This window comes from Mus pahari, chromosome 2, assembly GCF_900095145.1.
Source record: "Mus pahari chromosome 2, PAHARI_EIJ_v1.1, whole genome shotgun sequence".
Lineage (NCBI taxonomy): Eukaryota > Metazoa > Chordata > Mammalia > Rodentia > Muridae > Mus > Mus pahari.
Genome location: NC_034591.1, coordinates 43,929,111 through 43,953,478, shown reverse-complemented (window position 1 = coordinate 43,953,478; position 24,368 = coordinate 43,929,111). Strand labels below are relative to the sequence as shown.

The window sequence follows — 24,368 nt, the reverse complement described above, 5'->3', positions numbered from 1 at the left end:
CTCGAATTAAAGTAATCCATCTTGTTCGTAGTTGGCCTTAGAACTGCAGTAACAGTGGTATCTTTTCCACTATCAACATTTAGATCTAAACATGCTATAGGTCCAAGCATGTCTCAGTTTTACATGAGAAAAAGTTGTAACTCTTTTGAATGCCTTTTAAAACATAAATGTTATATTGTAGTTGATGGATGTTTAGTGATAGACGCAGAAGCTTCCACTTTTAGCTGGGACGTGTAGTTGAGCCCACAGTGGTTTAGTGATAAAGCAGTTTTGTTAAATTAAATTAAAGCATCTCCTGGGTTGAAAACCCCACTTGACTACATAATCTATGACCCTTGAATAATGCTTGCAGCCCCTAAGACTTTCTTCCCCTGTGAAATAGAAGTAGAATGCCTTGCTCATGGGGATTTCATTAGAACTGAAAGTTCTTAGCCTACCTGCTCATTCTTCCACTTTTTCCTGACTTCTTAATGTAAGGCAAACCTATGATTCAACTTTACATCTAGATCTCCATTTCATCCTAAACTGATCATACCTCCTTGGCTTTGAATTCTACCTATACACTAATGCTTTGCCTTTTTATGTCTGAGTCTCTGTCCCTTCCATTGAGTTCTAAACTCATGTATATAGAGGACTATCAAATATGATCACTTGGAGGACTAAAGGACACGTCAAATCATTCTGAACATGCTCCCCTCGTGACCTGTTCCTCAGCCAACCTGTTCTTCAGATGTCACCATCTTAGTATATGGCACACATATCTCTCCATATCTATAGAAAGTCGTCTTAAGCTCATGGATGTGTATGATCAGTATTGTGAAAATGGCCACCCTGCCAAAAGCAATCTGTTTTATTCAATATAGTTCTTACAAAAATTGTAATACAACTATTCACAGAACTTTTTGAAAGTCTTAAGATTCAAATGGAATCACAATAGACCCCACCTCTACTAAGCAATTCTGAACTACAACAAAAACATTGCTGGAGGTATTGCAATACCTGACCTCAGGCTAGATTATAGAATCACAGGAATAAAATCACCATAGTGTTGGCTCTGACACAGATACATTGCTCAATGGAATACAGTCTGAGGACCCAGATGTAAGTCCACACACCCACAAATGCCTGATTCTTGACAAAGAAACCGAAAATATACATGAGAGAAAATACAGATCCCTTAAAAGTTCTTTGAAATTAAATGTATATCATTTCACCCTTTTCCTTTCTTCAAATTTTCACATGTACACCCTCAAATTCTTTGCTTCTATTTCTTTAATAATATATACTATTCATAATTTATAATATATAAACAAATTCCTTAATGTATAATGCAACCTGTTCAGTCCCTATAATATTTCTTGTATGCATATTATTTCAGAGCTGAACATATGCTGGGTAAACAATTGGGGGATCTTCCCTTGGAAAGACAATTTTTAGTGATATACATACCTTGGAGGTAATCAATATTTCTCTCATTGGACTTGAGGTCCACTCCACAAGAGAGAAGTCATGCCTAGTATTGGAAAATTAGCCAACTACACAGGGCTAGTAAAGTCATGGGTCTTAAAGAAGAACCTACAGTCACCACCTTACTAAGCCAGCATAATTCCTAACTGTATTCTAAATATTAATCCTTATTCCCACAAATGAGACAGTACCTTTCACAAGTCCTGCTGGGAAAACTAAATACTGACTGATATTCAGACAAACAAAAGTAATCCTAATCTCTTACCCTTTATCCATTTAGGACAAAAAAAAAAAAAAAGTCATAAATGGGTAGAGCAACTACTAATTTTTTTAGTTCACACATTAAAAATTCTTAATATTTATGGGAGCTTCAACACAGAGTTTTATAGTTCAAATTAGGGAAAACAATTCAAATATTTATCACTCATTGTAGTGAAACATTAAAAATCATTTCCTTTAATGATTATTGTCACTTATAATCAACCTATCAAACAAATGAGTGAGGTCATGCAGCGTTTGTCTTTCCATAACAGGCATATTCATTCATTATATTATCTTCTATATTTTATATATAAGTAAATTTGTGGATAATGACAAGGTTTTATCTTTGAGTGGCTTAATGCGGCTCCATTCGCAAATCTGCCTCATTTGTGTATTTCATTCATTCGAATTCACTAGTGAACAGAGCCTCTTCCTGGGAATTGTTTCCTGAAGATAACCTTGAGGACAGGGTTGAGATTTCGTTTCAGCTTCCTGGATTTGTGTGATTACTTCCTGAGTCTCAGGAACTTCCCTCTTCTCTCAGTGATGTTATGCTTCAGTTCAGAGGAAATTGCTATGCAACAAGCTATAACAAAATTGGAAAATCTTTCTTTTTACAAAGCTTTCTTTATTTTGTCATTTTAAAAGAACTAAAAACAGGTTGTCAATTTTATGTATATATTTAGATTTCCAACTTTTATGTTATCACATCAAGAAGAAATAAGCAAAGCCAATTATTTTTCAAATTTCCTGATGTTCCTCTGCAGTTATAAAACTACTGTGATATGCTAATTTATTTAGTATTTAGACTATATTTTAAAGTAATGAGTGTAAGGTCACCACAGAAAGATGTTCATTATCTGAGCTTATTTAATTGCTGATGTTTTGTTATTTTGTTAATTTTTAAGTAAAATAACTGGGAGATAAAAAAAAAAAAATCAGAAGTCTTACACAGAATATTTTACTATTTCTTCTGGTCCAGAGTTGTTTCATTAGACTGGGTCCAAAGTTAGGTACAATGGCCTCTGATATACTCAGAATGGTACAATTCTTTTGGTGAAAGAAACCTAAAACTAGCCAGAGGAGAAGGTCTGAGCCAAGTCGAAGTTCTTCATAAATATTAGGTTGCCAGATACCAGTGAGGAATGGTGACTAACGGTGAGTTCTTCCCTCTGCCATCTGTTCCCAGCCTAGCCAATTGGTCTTTGCTCATCCATAGTCTGATGATTTGAACAGTAACAACAACACGCACACCTTCATGCACATATATTTTGTACTTAAAGAATATAAGCTACAGTGATAGGCATTTTTCGCAAGTATTTCATTAGAGCTTGATTTAAAAGGACAACAATTAAAACAGCCCTCTTCTTTTTGTGGGGTATAGCGTAGTTATGTGGTTACAGAATGAGGGCAGGAGATTTAAAAAGGAATGTGTGCTGGTATGTATACTGTGATTGTACTCCAAGAAAATCATCTCTGCCAAAAACACAATAAAAGTGTGGACTGCTGCTCTTTGCTTCATGACCACCAGCAAAGACTCCATTTGTCTCTCTTCCCTAACACAGCTTCTCATTTCCATATAGACACTACCCTGATTGTCGCTGCCTCAACTTTGGATCCTGGTTTCTGTTTTCCTTCCCAGTTGCTCTTCTTCTTCTACTTTTGTCTTGGATTTGGCTCCAGTGGCTCTTCTTAGGATTTGAGTAAGTAGACATGTTATTTTAATGTGATAAAGGTATCTATATGTACCATGCTTTTACCTCTATATCTAGATATATAGAGAATATCTGTATTCTCCCCATATGCTACACACACTGGGTTTCCACATTTTTTTGCATTCAAAAAATTAGCCTGTCTGAACACATTTTTAAGATAGACTGGAATAATTTAAACAACATTGGCATTGGTGGAGTCTATAAAATACAGGTCCAAATAGGTGCCCTTTAAGTCTTAAACCAGTGATATAGCAACTGCTCAGAAAGGCATAAGGAACTGGTGATGTCATGGTCCCAATCCAACTATCACAGTAGAGCTGTGAGAATCCGTGGTGCTGTGCCTCAGGATGAATGTTCTTGGATTATCGAGTTACTTTCAATTGTTAACGTTCAGGGTTTCCCTGTTTCATGTGAACTTCAAACTTAATAACACCTTCAAACTATAACGTAAAATATAAATCTGAAAAGATTCTCTATGAAAAGATGTTGGACTAATAATTGAGAGAAGAGAGGTAGCTTTACTGTTGTTCTATTGCTGTGAAGAGACAGCATGACCAAGGCAACTATTATTGAAACAAACATTTAATTGAGGGCTTGCTTTCAGTTTCAAACTTTAGTCCTTTATCAACAGGGTAGCGAGCATGAGAGCATGCATGATGATGGAGAAGTAGCTGAGCACTTCTGGAGAGAGAGACAGAGACAGACAGAGAGAGATACAGAGAGAGATTGGGTCTGACAAGGGCTTTTGAGATCTTGAAACCCACCCCCAATGACACATTTTTTTCTAAAACGGCCAAATTACTAATCCTTCTAATCCTTTCAAAGAGTTCCACTCGCTGGCAACTAAGTATTCAAAGATATGAAGCTATGTGAGCCATTGTTACTCAAACCACCATGAGAAGTAACACTAGGACAGATGAGAAATCTCTGCAAGTCCTGCCCATGATTAGTCTTAGTATCTTCTACTGTAAACAAGAGGATTTATTCATCAGTTTGGTAAGACCACTTCTAGCACCATAATGTCAACACCTAAGAGTCCAAACTGAACTGCAGCAACCAAAGTAGGATATACTGGTCAGTGAAGAACCACAGATGTCACTAAAATGTCAAATTCTGTATTCTAAGTGAATCCCCTGCTTTTCTAAGATTGAAGCTGGTAGTTTGATAAGCATTCAGTGGTTGTATAACTGAGATGGCAGCCACCACAAAGCCCACCAAGGGCTAATCAAGAAAATCTAAAATGCAGCCTGAACTTTCAACTTATTTAATTCTCCATTAGGAACTATACATCACATATAATTAGGGGATATATATATATATATATAGATAGATAGATAGATAGATAGATAGATATATTCAAATATATTCAAATGAAAATTATTTTCTAACTAATAAAATATTTAAAATTTACTTCTATAGTTTAAATTTAATAATTCTAAGAACCTATGAATCAAGCAGCATACTGTTCTCTAAGACAGCTAAGGTGAACTCTTAGCTACTCAGACTTCTTTTGAAAAAATGGCACAGTACAGTAGGGCGTGGTGCTTTATCTGTGACCATAGTTTCTAGGTCTAGCAAGGTAATGACCAACATTTCCCCCCCTCTCTATTTTTCCTCTTATTTTTTTCCTCTCTAACTGCCCAATTGTGCTAGTAGTTGGAAGATAGTACTGATGGTTTTAAAAAATGTTCTATCCAGATTGTAGGAGCAGCATGTGGCAGTCTTCCTGCTGAAGCAAATGTGTGGAATGTCACTGACTTCAGCAGGTGGCCTTCAGTGTAACAGGCCAGCTGCATACAAAGTGCCCCTCCCAGGGAATCCAACCTTTCTGGGACTGGTTCAGTTGTACAGGTAGCAAGGCTGGGAGCACAAAAGAGAAGAATCCTGAACCAGTGAACACAGGCACACTGTCTAGTGACTAGCCCCCTGCTGTTTTCGTTCTTTGTTGCTGCTTTTAATGACTTTAAACAAATACACATGCAACCTCCATTATTATTTTAATATGGGGCAGGCATATTACAATATGGTCTGTGTTGTATTTCAACAGCCCTCTTGTTGTTCACTCCTGGTTAGACATGGCAGTTTCATGCTCCAACTAAATTTTCAGAGTTCTTTTCAGTTTGCCAAGGTGTGTCCCTCTAAAGGCTTTAGACTGACAAACAGAAATTAGCTGCCACTCCCCTGGCAGGCTACCATACATTCTGATTAGTGTTCTGGCTGTTAGCACAGCTATCTCGTTCATTACAAACAGCCCCAACATACCAGAAGCTCATCCATCAGTCCTCTGCTTTTATTACAATGGAGAAGAGGTTGACACACAGCCTTATATGCTTCATCGGTTCCTTTGTTGAATATTATCCTTCATTTGCAGGAAAGCAAATTCAGCTTGATCTGTTTACTGTCTGCAGCCAGAGAAAGAGAGCTGCTTAGAGGGTAGAAAAGGAAGGGTTTTATCTTTGTCTATTGTTTTCTCTTTTCAAAGATAGTTTCTCCACAGTAGTCCTCAGACTTGTTTCTTGGAGTATTAGTATTTATGTTGGGTTTAGGGATACAATTTTGAGATTGCCCATATTAAGAAATTTAATAGAAACAAAAATTTTACTAGTCCTAATCATAAGTGAAACTATATCTAACTAGTTACAGAGGTGATCATGTTTGCATGAGGATGGTTGGGAATGTCTAAGATAAAAGGCTTAAGAATTACAGAAATTCTGTTCACCCAGGCATAGTACCACATACCTTACGCCCTTAAACCTTGGGAAGCACAGACGAGCAGATCTCTCTGAGTTCAAGGTCAGCCTGGTCTATATAGCGAGTTCCAGGAGAACCAGGACTATATAAAGAGAACCTGTCTCAAACCAACCAAACAACAAAAAGAATCAAGGAAATTTCGCTCCATTAAAAGGAAGTATGGAACAATGCTTTGCAGCAAAATTACAAGAAGATACAATGACCGAGCACATGTATGTTGGTTATTGCTATCTCCTTTTTCCTCTCTCTCTCTCTCTCTCTCTCTCTCTCTCTCTCTCTCTCTCTCTCTCTCTATAAGTTTACCTTATACTGTTCTCACCATTACTGCTCACTCAGGAGGACNGACCGAGCACATGTATGTTGGTTATTGCTATCTCTCTCTCTCTCTCTCTCTCTCTCTCTCTCTCTCTCTCTCTCTCTCTCTCTCTCTAAAACTATAAGCTTACAGGAGACTGTTCTCACCATTACTGCTCACTCAGGAGGACCCAGCTAACCTACTCACAAGCATTCCAGGAGGCAAACCTTAAGCATCAATTTTTCCACTTGATTTTTCCTCCAGAGGGATTTTTTTAAAGACTGCATCTGCAGTATATCCCACAAAAATTGTTCAAAGCTTGAAAGACCTTAGACCAGGAAAATAAAACAATAACAGTGAAAAGGGGCGACAGAACCAAGCAGCTAAAGGCAGAAGGGGAGTGATGTTTACTGTTGAGCACACTCGACGGACTCTGCTTTTAGGGCAGGAGAATCTCCCAGGAAATCGATGGACTCCAGTTGTTTTTACTCCTTTGAGTAGCGTAGTTTGGAGTCTAACTTCAATAATTTCATGGCCTGGTGTCACCTCTTTAGCACCTTTGTGAGAGTTGACAGATCTGACACTAACTAAGTGTCTCAAATTTGCCAGAGGTGTTATGGAGTGGATGAGTATAGAGCTTATGTTGAGACACTGAGCCGAAGGGAGTTTCTATTTACTGTCCTGTCCCTGCCCTCCATTTCTGCCTAATGGGATGAAACTTCCTCATGCACAGAAATAAGAGACCAAGATGCACAAGAAATATATTTTTAATGCAATATAGATATCAAGTATTCCTACATATTTATAGTTCCCATTGCATAGTGATCAGGATGAGTGGGACATGGAAATGTGTGAGGGGTGCAGATGATCTTTAAAGGAAGAGATAGAGAGAAGACATCGTGCATTGTGGACGGTAAGGCAAAACTTGGACGTCTAGGAAGGAGCAAGCCAGACAAAGCCAGAAAGGAAAGAATAGTCAACGAAGGAGTAAGTGGCACGGGCACAGGGCATGGATTTCAAGTGTCAGCAGAGGAACGTTTAATAAAGCATCCACAGACAAATCTTCTATAAGGGAGGTAGGTGGTGGCGAACTAGCTTCCTTAACTCTAAAGCTTTATTGTCTTTTTCAGCTTTAAGATGTTCAAGTGTGGCAAAACCAAAACACTCAAAGAAAAAGCTTGTGCTGAGGTGATCAAACAAGAATATGAAAAACTTGGGCCAATGAGGTAAAGTACGAATGAGTACACACAGACACACACACAGACACACAGACACACACAAACACAGTTATTTTAAAGTAAATGATCAAGTGCTTGCCAGCAAAGGAAGTTGCTGACTAAGACCACAAACCCTCCAAGCTCAGTGACTACTTGTCACCACACTGAAGAACACACCACCGCCCTACTAAAATGTGCTAGGTAGGAATGCTGAGGAGAAAGCGGCCTTTCTAAGAGCACTGGTGTTCTCCAAGTAAGAACACTCCGAGGTCCCACAGCAGCCGCGGCCTGTTCAGACTAGCTTACCAACAGCTCAGTTTTCTAAAATTTTTGAAAAGAAGTGACAGCAGTGGATTCTTCTACAGGTATCAAGAAATCGTGACCTTGGTGATCTTCATTGTAATGGCCTTGCTTTGGTTCAGTCGGGACCCTGGCTTTATCACTGGTTGGTCGGTCCTGTTTTCAGAGTGAGTACTCGCATGGAGTCCGCCTTGCATCCCTCTAAATACTTGCTGCAGCCTCGAGAAACTGCATGAGATGCTTGATTCATTTCTGTAAAAAAAAAAATATTTTCATGTCTAACCTTCTTGAAGATAAGGGTTCTAAGTAGATGACGGTAAGAAGGCAGAGAGGGGGGTTGGGGATTTAGCTCAGTGGTAGAGCGCTTGCCTAGCAAGCCCAAGGCCCTGGGTTCGGTCCTCAGCTCTGGGAAAAAAAAAAAAAAAGACAGCCATCACGCCCTCCCTCCGGACAAAGTTAGACATTCAGCTGCACTAACTAAGCTGGCTGGGACCATAGTGTGAGAGTCACACAGGCTGTGCTCCTGAACCTTCTGGGCAAGCCTCTATTCTCTTGCTTCCATTACCTGGAAGATGGAAATTACACTAGAATATAGAATACTGGGTTCTTTTTCCTAGCAAAAGTGGTAAATAAATCTTTAGTGTGTGACATAAATAGTATGCAGTGTCTTCTTGATCTGACATATATTGAATCACACTCTGTGATGTTTGCCACTTTCATGTCTCCCGAAGATTGTTTATTGGACTCAAGTTTTATTTACTTATTTTTCTCTTTCCATCACATGCATTTTTCAGTAGTTTCCTACAAAATTGACGCTGCCACCATTTTATAGATACAGATGAGCTGACCAGGTGGTAAGATGAGTTTGAAGCAAAGGCTGGAAGGCAGAGGTTAAGGGTACTGCTTAACATGGTAGACTCCAACAGGCTTTACTGCGGCACATACATCCTGTATGCCGGTAAAATTTGGTTTGGAGATTTGTGTTCTCAGTCTATTTTTGATGGATATGCTCTGGTTCTTTTATTATTATTATTAGTAGTAGTAGTAGTAGTAGTAGTAGTAGTAGTATTAGTATTAGTATTAGTATTATTATTACTATTATTACTATTATTATTATTTTATTTTTATTATTATTATTAGATATTTTCTTTATTTACATTTCAAATGTTATCTCCTTTCCTAGTTTCCCCTCTGAAAATCCCCTATCTCCTACCCACTCCCAAACCCAGAAGATTTTCATCTTGGCCTTACTGTCTTACCCCAGCAAGAATCCACATAGTTTGGGAGCAAAAATCAAAGCTGTTTGAGTCAGATGTATTCTGGCCTCATGGAAGAGAGAGACAAAACCTTCCCCTAGCCTGACCACTCTGTTTTCACAGAGCCTTGCCAATATCTAAGGTTGGAGGGATGAATTCAAATGTCTTATCCCTTCCTTGCCTCAAGCAAGGCATGAGGTAGATGTTTTGAAAGACCAGCTTGAGTTTCTGGATCCCTTTAGGCAAAGAACTTCTCATTTTGAGACTTCCAAAACAAAAGCACTATCTATTTATGTAAAAAGAGGCTATTGTTTAAAACAACATTAGCACTTCATGTTTTTTTTTTTCCAATAGGATTTGGAGGAAAATAGAAATGAAAAGTAACTTCGCTTCTCTTTAAAAATCTAACCACTACTATAATAAATACTGCCCCCAGTAGTAATGTGTGGAGAACTGGATGGAATCTGACAACAGCTGATAAAAACTAGGAGGCAGTCCCAACAGGGTCTTCCGTACATCAGCATTGAATGTTTCTTCCTCGTGGAGGATAATATAATCCAGGAGATGTTTTGTTTGTATTGGGAAAGCACTGTTTGCTATGAGCAGGTGCCTCTAATGTCAGCTAGCTCTGTGAGAGACAGCAGTAGGAAAGAGAAAGGGGCTTGAAAGAGGACAGATTTGAATATATAAATGAAACAATCACAAGTGAATAATATTTGTATAGACTTGATCATTATAGTCATAATTCATTCATATTTGATTCATAATGAATCAAATCTCCAAATAATGAGGCAATTTTAATTTAAAATGTGTTATGAAAAATGTTTTTTTTAACATTTATACCTTTATCTATTCTGTAAAATATATGTGTAGTATGTGCAGGTTTTAGGCAGTTACAATTTCTAAAGCTGGTATGACATATTAAGATTTATTGCTACCACCTAATGTTTTCATTCCATCTGTTTGAACCTGGACTGATTTCAATATGTCTTTTCATATAAAACAAAATCCAGTTACATGACACCTGGCCCAGCTTGGCAAAAACTCAGCCAAAAAAATGTAACTAAAATAGAACAATAATGAAACAATATAGTTACAGGAAGTAGTCAGGTTTTTAGAAATAATTATATCATTGTAGGGTTTTAGTCATCAAGAAAAGAAAGTAAGTCCATATTTAAGATAAACTTGAAAAAGCATAGAACTGAGAAACATAATATACTTCCTTGATTATTTAGATTTTGTACACATAAACTATAAGAATATAGGTACTTTTGTTGCAAATAAACTATGATAGAAAAACAAGCCTTATGATGTACATGTTTCTTCAGGCTACAAAGATGCATGTAGTTGATACTGCTGACTTCTAAAGCTGTATTCTAATTGCTTGTGTCTGTTTCGTTTGTATAATCTCCAGGTGCCTCTCAACTGCTGAGGCTTCCGGCAACCTGTCCTTTTGCTAGAATGGTCTAGCGGTTCTCAGCCCCATCTGTTCCTGAATTACTCTTAATTTGTACAGAGATCCTTTGTGCGCATCTCATAAGCCATTCTGATAATTAATCTCCTCAAGTTTCTAGAGCGAAAAGCATCCAATGCGTTGATTTCCTTTGCATGTATATCTAGTACCCTCGACAGAAGCAGGTGTTTCATCCTAGAAACCAGATCAATTTTCTTTCACAGTTTATAGAGGAGTTTGAAGGGACACTAGCAACAGCAGGTCACACTAAATTCAATAGAAGGACATTATAAATCAATTACATGGGGCTTTGCCAAACTCCAGCAACTGTTTCAAGCTCAGGTATCTGACACTATAATAAAAAGCAAGATTTCAAAGAGGAAATTAGTTAACAAATCTGAAAGTCGATCTGAAAAACAATTTGCTCTCTTGGTCTGATAAAGTAGCCTCTATATAGGTGGTACTGATAATCTGAGAAATGTATTAAATTATTAAGAATGCATTCTGAAACACTTGGTCTTTGTAAGTTACATCACTTTACTGGAAAGGTGTATGTTTTAAAATGATTGCCCAGAGTAAATGACCTGTATTATCACTTCTACTTATTATTAACATAACTAATTGACACCTTAGCTCACATAGGTTCTTAGTGCCATCTTTAATGTACACATTTGTTTATATTTTTCAGGTACCCGGGTTTTGTTACAGATTCAACGGTTGCTTTAGTAGCAGGAATCCTTTTCTTTCTAATTCCAGCTAAGAAAGTGACAAAAATGACATCTGCAGGAGAAATTAGTTGAGTATCATTTTGAACACTGGATTTATAGAAGACCTTTAAGAAATCAAAATTCTACCAGCTTCAGTTGGCACATAGTATTAAAAATGGCCACAACCCTTATCTTAGCATATCCCACTTACACCCAAGTTCCTCACTCAACCAGAGTCGCCTCCACCTACAGGAAGACTCATTAGAGTTTACAGGAAGGAGAAGTATATTTCCTTTATACCCAGGTTCCAGGTCTTCTATGACAGATATCACCTCCCTGACCAAGATCAGAATATTAACTGACAAGAAAACAAGAGTTTATCAATTACTTCTTTATGATGAGACCTCAGTCATAAGTTCTGACAATCTAGAAAAGAATGAATTTTATGAGAGAGGTTGCTTCCAGTTTCATAGAACTCCTTGGAGAAAAGAAAACCACCCCCACGTGGAATTAACCTGTGGTTACAACTGAAAAAGTTATTCAGGAGGTGCACTCACGTAGTCTACTTACAACCCATGGACAGAGAAGTGCACACACCTGCAGAAGCGTGCATTCTCTGACATGAACTCCTTATACAGGACCCATTCGTGTCTGTGCTTTGTATTAACTTTGATTTTCAGTAGTTATATTCCTAACTTACATACAGAGGTCAGATGGGTTATAATAGTTTGGAAACACAGTTGATTGGGTTTTTTTTTGTTTGTTTGTTTGTTTGTCTTGATTTTCTGAAGTGAGACTGGGAGTTCTGTAGTTGGGTTGGTACAGCTGACCTCTTAAGTCATCTTTAAATGATGACTATTTCAGATTTGCAGACTCGATTCTAATGAGTAGTATATTGCAGAAATAAAATTGTTCCATTCTTTGTAAGATTAGAATATATCAATGTGTATTAAGGAGATACAGCAATCTATAGCAATGGTTCCTTTGAGCCCACTAGAACAGTGGACTTCAACTTGTGGGATGTGACCGCTTTGGGGGTTGAATGACCCTTTCACAGGAGACACATATCAGATATCCTGAATATCTGATATGTCCATTGTGATCCATAACAGTAGCAAAATGAATTATAGTTATGATGTTGCAACAAAGATAATTTTATGGTTGGTTGTCACCACAGCATGCAACTGTATTAAAGGGTTGTAGCATTAGGAAGGTTGAGAACCATTGCACTAGAATTTATAGCCACTCTGCTTAATGCCCAGTGGTGGCAAGTGTTGATGAAGAAGCAGTTTGCTTTAGCCTCCTTGGTTCTTACCTCTGAATACACATGATCTTAATCCAAGCAACAGACTTGGGAGCATATAAAAATTATAAAATTTTCAGTAATCACTTAAAAGTTTGCTTTAGATCCAGTAAAGAGAAACATAAGGGAGGCTTAATAGTATTCTTATGACATCACTGTGTAGAGAGAACACATATTACATACAAACGTTTAAAGAAGATAATGTGCTCCTAAGTTAACTTATTCATCAAGTTGATGGATGTATATAAGGAAAAGTCTTTATGCTGATTGCTTCATGAGCATAAACATTCTTGAAAATGATATTTCAGCATTCAATTTTGAATTATGAATAATCGTTAAACCAGAATCTTGGTTCTCTTTATGATTAAAAAAGACATCAGCTTCAGCGAATGATTAAAATTCTATGCCGATACTATTGGGGAAACAGGGTGTTATCAACATTTGATATAAGAAAGAGAAGTGCATGTGTTAGTTTCATGTCGGTTGCTGACATACATAGCCTGACAACAGAACAACATAAAGGATGGAAGTGCTATTGGGCTTACAATTCTGGAGTACAGTCCACCATTGGGTGATACCAAGGGAGGAACTTTATTCACATCACATCCATTGTCAAGAGCAATAATAAGCAAATGTATTCATGATTTTGAACCTTTTTCTACTCTTATAAAATCCAGGGCTCATCACGTGAAATGGTATGACCCATAGTTAACCACATCAAATGACAGTCAAGACAGTCCCCCAAGATAGACCTAAGGCCAAGCCAATCGAGAAAACCCTTCCTTGAGTCTCCCTTCCCATGTGATTCTAAATTGTATCAAATTGACTAGGTCCAGTACACTGTCCTTTAGGACAAGTAGAAAGATGAGCCAAGGAATAAATGGCATTACTAATGACAATACCATAACAACTTATGTAAACATATTTCAAATGTTATCTGAATAATTTGTCTGTTACTTTAAAATATATATTATAGAATTGTTTTAATTTTATGTATATATCTATATCCCTATACTATTTGGATCCCTTGTGCCTGTAGAGGCCAGAGGAGGTTATCAGATCTCTTAGAACTGGAGTTATAACAGTTGTGAGCCACCACCTAAGTGCTGAAAATTGAGTCCAGTTCCTCTAGAGAAGCAGCCAGTGTGCTTAACTGTTGATCCACCTTTCCAGTCCTAAAGTCTTATTATTTTTAATCATTATAATATAATATGCTACTTAAGGTCAGTGGAAACTCTTAGTCCAGGTCAAATCTCTGCCTTGAAAACAGTATCAGAATATTATAAGCTTCTTAATATTATAAGCTATTCAGGACACTGATAAAAAATTTCATATTGCCTTATTTTAAACACTATTTAACTGTAGGATTTTTGTTTTGCAGTTGCTTTTGATTACACTCCTCTGATTACTTGGAAAGAATTCCAGTCATTCATGCCCTGGGACATAGCCATTCTTGTTGGTGGAGGCTTCGCCCTGGCAGATGGCTGTCAGGTAATGCTCAGTGTGTAAGATATTTAACAATTAACTAGACTGTTGAAAAGAAGAACACAGGCACATCCAAGCTTTGGGCATATTCCTCTCCTCTTTATCCTCTCATTTAATAATGCATAATTCAGTAGCCATATATTATACCATACAGAAGACATGAGTTCATAGTTCAAGAAATTTCATAGGCAATAAATATAATGCTATGTGTTCAGGAACGTCAAAAGAAATAATGCAAAGAAGATTACCTTATTTGTAATATATTCTGCCCACTATCAGGAAGAAACAAAAACTTCCTGAGTTAGACAGTTGTCCCTTTCATTGATCTACCCAATAGCTGAAGCAAAGCAAGCTTTTATCCCTTCTAATTTCCCTAGGCATTGTAGGTTTCCTCAAAGAAAATTATCTTCTCTAAAAATTCATGGACACATGTACATACAAATGACATCAATTGGAATCAGTAGATTGAGTGTATATACATAGAATGTAACACATATAGACAATAATATGATGTTAAAGAAGAGACCAGGTTTTAGGAGAGGAGGCATGGGAGAAGTTTGGGAAGGAGGCTTGAAATTGGTGTAGATATAATATTAACAAAACTCTCAAAATTGTATCTGTAAGAAGAAAATAATAGTTTTTCCTTCTATCTGACTAAAAACCATTCTGTCGTATGGGGTTTATAGCTGTTTATTAAATCTTCAGAGGTGATTTGCATCCATTTTCACACTCAGTCACAAACAGGAGACTAGCAAGAGGGGAATAGGAGAAGTGCCCTGGTTCTTAGATGTTATTTTTACTTATTGATTCTTTAACAATATTCAGATAAAATTACTATTTCTTCTTGATAATTTGTTGGGAGAATAATATGTGCTTCTAATTTTAGTACCAGCTTCTGTAAAGTATTCAGATTCTCAGCTTTTAGCAATAGAATTTGGTAATAGTTGTAAGTCTTAGGAATTGTCTCAATTCAGAGAGCCTTTTGCAAAACTGTTTTAGGCTTAGATTTGCCTTGCCTCATAGTCTGTCCAGATAGAAATAACGGTTTTCTTTTCTACCATTCCTGCAGTAATGAGGTCTGAACTCTGAGAATAAATAACTGCCATCTCTTTGTCTACTGACTTGCACTGAGAGGATAGGAGAATGAGCAAGTCTGGCATGCCTAAGAACTTGCTCGCCTCTCCTCAGAGTACCTCTAGGCTGGACTGTGGACAAAGTGGCTTTGAATCCATCAACCAGGCCTTAGAGCAGCAAAATCTGAGGAAATGAAAAGGTGTGGGTTAGTCTGATGTACATGGCTCTGTCAGTGGAAGAGTTAGAGAATTCATGAGGGGAAGACTAACTAATTATAAAAATTCTAGTCATTGGAATCTGCACTCTGAAAGAATTTCTAGAAAGAATCTACTCCTGAGGAACCAAACTAAAGTCAATAGTTTTCTGGAGAAAAATTTTAAAAAAGGAAAATAAGAAGAGTCTGTACACAATTATGACCTTAGAAATCGGTTTTACAAAGTCCTAGGAGACAATTTGAAAAATGTTTTGTTTGAAGTTGTAATTTGTCTGTTAAATGTCTCAAGCCATGGAATATTTCTACTTGGAAAAACCATGAGATAACAATGATGTGTTATTCATATCATGCTATGGCCTCTCTCTTAAATGTCCCTCCCAGGAATTAACATGATTGATATCTCACAAAGTAATAGACACTGTCTAGTCCTTAGCAATGAATAATTTCTTTTGTGTTATTTTTCACATCCCTCAAATGATTTTCTAAGATAACTCTGAAAAATTAAATACTATTTTTCAAATATTCCTATTCTCCCAAGAGCAGAATTATAACAATAATGATAAAACCTATCAGTCTTTAAAGACAAAAATTGTATAGCACAGACAAAATAACTGGAAGCAATAGATGAACTTGTAAGCATGGAAGACACAAGGACTGAATATTAAAGATGGTTTAAAAAGTATGCGAAGTTATGTGATTTCCTCAAATACCATCCACACTCATGGAATGGCCACACAGACTTTAGAAACTTAAGCTTTACTCTGTAGCAAAGTTAAAACGCAATCTTCCCTCAGCCAGCTTTATGTTACCAAGAGCTTGAAATCCCCATGTCATGGTCTTTTTAGATAAAAATGAATATATAGTCAAGAGTTACTAAATGACTGGGGGAGCCTCAGATAACCAAAGACAGAAAAATCAAGGAAAATATAGAAGGAAATGCATAAAGCAAAGGACAATTTAAATTTCATCATTGGTGCCTTAGAGATGTTAGAAATATCAAAGACATAGAAGTAAAAGAAAATATCATTTAATAAACACGTGAGCTCCAGGACAGCCAGGGCTATACAGAGAAACAAACAAAAACACCACCACCAACAACAACAAACAGCATGAAAAAGTAAGTCTCAAAATTAAAATGATGATAATTATATTTATATTTAAAACTCACCAACAATGTTAAAAGTAAAAGTAAACATGTATCAGAAATACAACAAAAAGGTAAAAGGAAGTAAACACTAGAAAGAATGATAGTCTAGTACCAAGTGATCAGCTCTAACACACACACACACACACACACACACACACACACACAAACACACACACACATACACACATACATACACACAACACACACACACATACACACACATACCCACATACACATACACACACACATACATACATACACACACACATACATACACACACACATACATACACACATACACACACATACATACACACACATACACACATACATACACATGCATACATACACACACATACATACATACACACACATACACACACGCACGCACACACACATACATACACACACATACATACACACACATACACGCGCACAGACACATACACACACACACACACATACACACACACACACACACACACACACACACACACACACACACACACACGCAGCAACAGCTCACTCCGGAGCCTGCGTTTATGTATGCATTCATGTATGGGAGGCTCTGTATGCATGCATAATGATAATAAATACAAGGAGGGCATGAATTTGAGGGGAAATAGAAGAACATGGAAAGGGCTGAAGAGAGCACAGAGGGGAAAACGATGTATTATATTTTAAATAAGAATAAAGTAAAATTATAAAAGATAAGAAAACTACAGTATTTGTCTGAAGACTCCTCAAAAGTCTGTTTAGGAAGAGAAAAAAAAATGTGCTGAAAGGGAGGATAGTTCTAAAAATAACACAGGCATTCTCAGAAGTGAAGCCTGTGAGATATTCTAGTAAGAGAGCTATTAAGAGATTCATACTGAAGGAACTCATGAAGATTCCACACGGTGTATCTCAGGAACTTGAAGTGCAGGTAGAATGACAATGGTCTCCAGAAGGAAATCGCAAATGGTTCATTCCTCTCACTTCACAACCAGACTTAGGAAAAAACCCCATTCTGTCCATATTCCAGGAATCTGTGGGTTTTTTGTTTTTTTTTTTACTTTAGTTTCTGTTCTCTTAGCGGCTATATGCAATCTCCATATCCATGTATATGAATCCATAAAGCTAATATCCATACTCAATGCTTCCTCTACAAGATTGAGAAACACAGTTCAAAGCCCCAGAGCCCGTGTAAATGTCAGGTAGTGTGGCTATTCCATACTGTGCTCTATAATTCCAGAGCAAGATAACTAGGTAGATTAGCCGTATCAGTGAGTTCTGGGTTCAACTGAGAGAATTTGCCTCATCAGATATCGTGAAGAACAATCTAGGAAGACTCTTGACATCAACTCAGGCTTCTACAAACACACCACACCACACTACACACACGCACACACACACACACACACACACACACACAAGCATATATATATATATATATAAAACATACACAAGCACATACTAAAATACAAATAAATAAAATGATGATTTATGTATCTATAAGTCAAGACAATAAACAATGCAGCTGATATCTAGTACTCATGTCTGTGGATGTTTATATTCACTTTGGAACTGAATTTATTGCTTATAATCAAAGATTTTTCAGTGCATAGCCTAGTTTATCATAAACATTATCTCACAAAATATGGAGTATCCCTTCTATTTAGTCAGGAAACAATTAAAAAAAAAACCATTAAGCAGAGTGCAGGCAAATTTTTGGACTAGATGTAATAGATCAAAGATCAGCATGTGATCAATCTAAAAGAAGATACAGGATTAATGACAAAATTGCTGAACAGTTTCGATGGTTTCAAAACTAGAATTCTAGACACCAGAACTAGCAAAATAGTATGAAGAGAAAGAAAAGAATTTACAGACCTGTAGAGACTACCTCAAAAGGACCTCTCACCAAACCATCTCAGTATGCATGAAAGGGTGTGTCTCTCCCAATGAATGGAAGCAAAAAGGAAGGCTTTCCCCAGGGCAGAGTGATTGAGGCAAGGAAGGAGACCAGAACAACAGTGGAGGAGGCTCAAAGCAAATCTAGTCCAGATGGAGCAGGAGGAGGGTCTATTTCAGGACAGACATCTTGAGGGAACAACAGCAAAACAAACCCACTTACTCCAAGCGTTTGTTTGCTTGTTGGCTAGGTCTCCAGATATTTTGAAGAGCTGGATGAATTAATGGCAGGGCACTTGCAAAACTAAGCAAACAGAATAATGGTTTCTTAGGAAAACCAAGAACGTCAGTATAATCTTAGGTGGCTAGGTGGTTCAGCAGTGAACAATACTTACATAATTATAGCAGTAAAGGCTCAATGTTGATTTAACCAAAAGTGTTGCTTTGTAATGGGGAATTAAGAGGCAGGAACTATATGTATGCTAAATGGTGTAAGAAAACACAATCCTCATATAATATATTTGGAAACTAACAGATAATGCTCCAAATTGAAAATTTAAGAAAAAGCATAATTGCAACATTATTTTGAACCATCATTATATTACTACCTAAATATTAGCATATATATGTATGTATATATATATATATATATATATATATATATATATATATATATACATTAGCTATATATAATATAGCTAATAACAGTCGAAAGTTCTTGCTTCAAGGGTATACAGCTTATGAGTAATAGAAGGAGCCCAGGGGCTTCCCAACACTTAAATCCCTATAATGCATCATGACTTATTAAGACATTTACATATGCTAATCACATAAAATTACAATTTAATTGAGAAAAGGAGTTGGGGATTTAGCTCAGTGGTAGAGTACTTGCCTAGCAAGTGCAAGGTCCTGGGTTCAGTCCTCAGCTCTGAAAAAGAAAGAAAGAAAGAAAAAGAAAGGAAGGAAGGAAGGAAGGAAGGAAGGAAGAAAGAAAGAAAGAAAGAAAGAAAGAAAGAAAGAAAGAAAGAAAGAAAGAAAGAAAGNGAAGGAAGGAAGAAAGAAAGAAAGAAAGAAAGAAAGAAAGAAAGAAAGAAAGAAAGAAAGAAAGAAAGAAAGAAAGAAAGAAAGAAAGAAAGAAAAGCATGGGGAGATAATTTAAACTTCTTAAGGCATAATGCTAACAACACTGAAATAATTCTGAAAATCTGTCCCTATCAAAACTACCCATATTTACCAAAACACAAGGAAATGGAAAATCTTATTTCAGAAATCAGTAAATACAATTCGTGTGTGTGTGTGTCTGTGTTTGTGTGTGTATGTGTGTGTGCTTAAATAATGTTCCATTAAAGTGAATTATTTGAATAATAAGTACTGTATATTTGTTTTGTAGGTATCAGGACTATCTAACTGGATAGGAAGTAAATTATCTCCTTTAGGTTCATTACCAGTTTGGCTAATAATTCTGATATCTTCCTTGATTGTCACATCTTTGACAGAGGTAGCCAGCAATCCAGCTACCATTACCATTCTGTTCCCAATCCTATCTCCTTTGGTGAGTATTACATTTACATTATTTCCCTCTAGAGTAGGTATGGATGCTGTTATTTTGACTGCAAGTTCTCATCGAGCCCTATGGAGTTTCCTTTGTGTATATGGTCTTTGCCTATATAAAGTGACCTGTACTCAAGTAAACTGTCTCACATTTAGGTAGCATAATATTTAGTAAAAAAATTTACCTTCTCTCTGTCTGGGTTTTTGTTTTGTTTTTGCTTGAAGATAAATGAAATCACTCTGGATCTATTGCACTATAAGATGATCCAATATTTCCCAGCACTTTGAGATATCTCTTTCCAGAACAGTGTTCCTACGTTTCTGAGAAGAGTTTCCTAAAGGAGATGTGTGAATGGGTGAGAAGATAGTCTGAACCTTGAGGCTTAAATATCTTAAACAGACCTCTGCTGCCCAGGAAATAAGTCAGACAGATTTGCTAAGAGAGGGGGAAAGACCCCCTCTTTCATGTCCCATAGCAATTACAAGATTTAGCTTTGGGTGAAATTTTTCTCCGATTCAGGTGCGTTACTTTGGTGAAAAGAAAACACTTTAAATTAAGAATTGTTTTAAAGAGAGGATGGTCCCTCTGAAAATGCTTTCTAGCCATTCCACGGAGTTATTTTGCTCTGATACTTGAGTTGCTGCTTCAAATTAGAAAATAAAATACAGATTGTTTATCAAATGCTCGTTGGCAAGAAATCAAGGGCAAAATGTTGTCTCAAGCTTTTTACTTTCTATTTTTATTTAATGAAATGGAGCAGTTAGAAAATTATGCGATGAGTTCCAGATAATAACAACTCTCTCATTCGGTAATTACCACTAAGGATTTTAAATTTGTCACAGAAGTGATAGAGTTAGTAGTTCATGGACAGTGTCTAGGGGCACAGGCACTGGGCCGTCTCGGACAACTTCTTTTAGTGTCTGTGGCCGTAGTGACATCATTTGTTATTTTGAGCTACGCAAGCCCTCTTATGGTGTTCTAAAATGCTTAAGTATATTCAAGGATATTGTATTATATAATATATCATGTGTATAGAACACTAGTTACATAATAAATTGATAGCTTCTAAAGTAAGTGACACTTTCTAAATAAATTGCAGTATGAAGGTTTAAATATGGAACAAAAATGATATAAATAAGGAGACAGATTCTTTCAAATGTTCTGAAACATCATAAATAATGAAAAAATTTGTGCTATTCAGTTTCAACCTGATTGTGAGAAAGAAGGTTACAATAAGTTTGTTCGTTCTTAATGTTTGGTGCCTGCTCTCAGCGTTTGAATTCAAGTCTCTTTTTTTTCTTTCTTCCATGCCAGGCTGAAGCCATTCATGTGAACCCTCTTCAGATTTTGCTGCCTTCCACTCTCTGTACCTCGTTTGCATTTCTTCTGCCAGTTGCAAATCCACCCAATGCTATTGTTTTTTCCTATGGCCACCTGAAAGTCATTGACATGGTAAGTCAGCAGCTAAAAGGATGCTGTAACCCAATACACCCCTCCTCCACCTGATGGGCTGGATGCCTGCTAGCCTTGAGCACTAACCAACCGCTGAGAAAAGCAGAGGTTGGAGCCTATTTCTGAAAGTGTGTGCATGACTAGCCATAGAATTATTTTTTTAAAAGTGGACATGCCAGAAGTGGAGTGCCCTTAGAGTTTGCAGTCACAAATAGAGATGCGGAATGCATATACACTGGTCTGGGAAAGGAAAAGAGCACAGAATTTCTTAACACAACTTCTTAACCATATGTCAAGTAAGGCAAGTAAAAGAACCAGAATTGACAGAATCCAAACCAGAGTGTGCAGCGGATCTTGATGGAGCAGAGTCTCTCTATGGTTTAAGGGCTTTATTATAGAAAGGCGGGGGTGGGGGGAGAGAAGGGAGAGAGAGAGAGAGAGAGAGAGAGAGAGAGAAGGCTAGAGAGAAAGAGAGAGTAAGGGAAAGGAGAGAGGAGAGAAGAAGACAAAGGGAGAGGAGAGAGGGTGAGAGAGAGAAGAGTAAGAGGTAAGAGAGTGAGGTGGGGCTGAACAGCCCTTTTTATGGTCTTTACTGTTGCTAGGTAACTGGGGAGGAGTTTAGCCTGAAGGTCAGAATCTTGGGCCGGTGTCTATGTGACTACTGACCATGCTTCTCTTGTGGGGGCTGTGGGGGGGGGTAACTTAGGCAGGGGCCAGAGTTCCAGGAGCATGAGGGAATGCCAACCGTATCATGAAGGTGAATTATCACCATCACCATTGAGGTTTAGACCTCAGCTCGACTGGAGACCAGCCTGCAAGTCCCTACAACATAGCATTCTAAAACCCATCCTTTGAGAAATAAGATTATCAAACTTCTACCTTAGCATACAAGGGCATATTGCCTTACATATTCCCCTCTGATGTTGTCAAAATGATAGTTACAAACAGATTTTCATTTGACAGTAGAGTCATTGATATTAGAGAATATTCCTAGTTTGATGATAGTCACAACCTATACAGGTCATTGAGGGTGCATGGGAATCAGGCTTTTGCTTTGCATGATACTCTTCTGAACCCTTTGTAGGATTTCTCCCTGGGCAACTGACATTTATGCTTTTCCCCTGTTCTAGGTTAAAGCTGGACTTGGAGTCAATATTTTGGGGGTGGCTGTGGTGATGCTGGGCATGTTCACCTGGATCGAGCCGATGTTTAACCTCCACGAGTACCCCTCCTGGGCTCCTGACTTTGTTAATCAGACCATGCCATGACAAACACAGAAGAGCTACCAGTTTATGGTGACTTTAGGACTTGTTAAGAATTGACTGTACAATGCCGCTGTATAAAACTGGCACAAGCAAATCATCGTATACAGCTATTGCAATTGCAGAACATGCCTCACACATGCCCCCTGTCAGCATCTTAATACAGAGTCCGTATCTTTTCAAACACAATCAAAGAGCATCTACCCGCCTTCATCAAGAAACTAAGGTTGAGACTGCACTGGCAGACCATCTATATGCTCTTTCTCCACAAAATGATGCTTAAGGACCTTCAAAGAAGTTAGGCCATTTGCCGCATCTTAAACTTGGAGTTCAGTGTAACATTGCAAACATCAATAATTTGAAAATTTTCTTATGAAACTAAAAGCAGAAAATAAAGTATGAATGTAAATGTACTACATTTTCTGTATCCATTCCTCTGTTGAAGGACATCTGAGCTGTTTCCAGCTTCTGGCTATTATAAATAAGGCTGCTATGAACATAGTGGAGCATGTGTCCTTATTACATTTTGGAACATCTGCTGGGCATCTGCCCAGGAGTGGGATAGCTGGGTCCTCAGGTCCAATTTTCTGAGAAACATCAGGGTCCCTGATGGAGGAGTTGGAGAAGGGACTGAAGGAACTGAGGGGGTTTGCAGCCCCATGGAAGGAGCAACAGTATCAACAGGCCAGAGCCTCCGGAGCTCCTGGGGACTGGACCACCAACCAAAGAATACTTATGGAGGGACCCAGGGTTCTGGCCACATACGTGACAGAGGATGGCCTTGTTGGACATCAGTGGGAGGAGAGGCTCTTGGGCCTGCATGTGTTCGATGTCTCAGTGTAAGGGAATGCCAGGGTGGGAAGACAGAATTTGGTGCGTGGGTGGGTGGGGAGCACCCTCATAGAGACAGGGGGATGGGGGATGGGATAGGGGGTTTCTGAAGGGGAGACCTGGAAAGGGGAAAACATTTGAAATGTAAATAAAGTAAATATCCAATTAAAGAAAAAGACCAAAACTTTCAGACTAAAATGATATGGCAGACAAAAAATATGCCTTTGCTTTTTATTCTCATAAGCATATTTCTCTATGTTAAAGACTTTGGAAATTTTTCTAAATGGTATTATTTATACGCTTATTCTTGAAATTAAGTATCAAGAACATTTTAAAATATGATATATCTTTTTTACTAACCTTTATATTATATTTTTATTATTTAAAACAATTTCTCAATGTAAATATATTTTGATCAAGTTTTTATCTTCCCCCAAATCTTTCTAGGTCCTCTCTCCTGCCTGCCCACACAGCTTTAAGTTTTCTCAAGAAATGAACAAAAATGTAATAAAAGAGCCCCCCAAAGCTAACAAAAGAAAAATATAATAACCCCCCAAAAGAAAAACAAAATCAATAAAACAAACAAAAACTACCAAACTGTAACCAAACAAAACACACACAAAAAAACTGTGATGTCTATAATATGTTGGTCAACTTCTGAACATGTGGCCTGCTCTGGAGTGGTTGATATACTCAGACATACTCATTGTCACGTCACTGGAGAAAACTAATT

The 24,368-nt window shown here is 37.5% G+C and overlaps 1 protein-coding gene across 1 annotated transcript in view; it reads left to right on the top strand.

Moving 5' to 3' along the window:
- Positions 1-23,215, top strand: part of Slc13a1 (solute carrier family 13 member 1) — a 78,722-nt gene extending 55,507 nt beyond the window's left edge. Inside the window, exons 8-15 of the mRNA XM_021190847.1 lie at positions 3,312-3,431; positions 7,620-7,715; positions 8,072-8,173; positions 11,404-11,510; positions 14,107-14,216; positions 19,929-20,090; positions 21,405-21,542; positions 22,673-23,215. Of these exons, the coding sequence (XP_021046506.1) occupies positions 3,312-3,431; positions 7,620-7,715; positions 8,072-8,173; positions 11,404-11,510; positions 14,107-14,216; positions 19,929-20,090; positions 21,405-21,542; positions 22,673-22,810 (973 nt within the window). The 3' untranslated portion in view covers positions 22,811-23,215. The remainder of the gene's footprint in view (positions 1-3,311; positions 3,432-7,619; positions 7,716-8,071; positions 8,174-11,403; positions 11,511-14,106; positions 14,217-19,928; positions 20,091-21,404; positions 21,543-22,672) is intronic.
- The last annotated feature ends 1,153 nt before the right edge of the window (positions 23,216-24,368 follow it).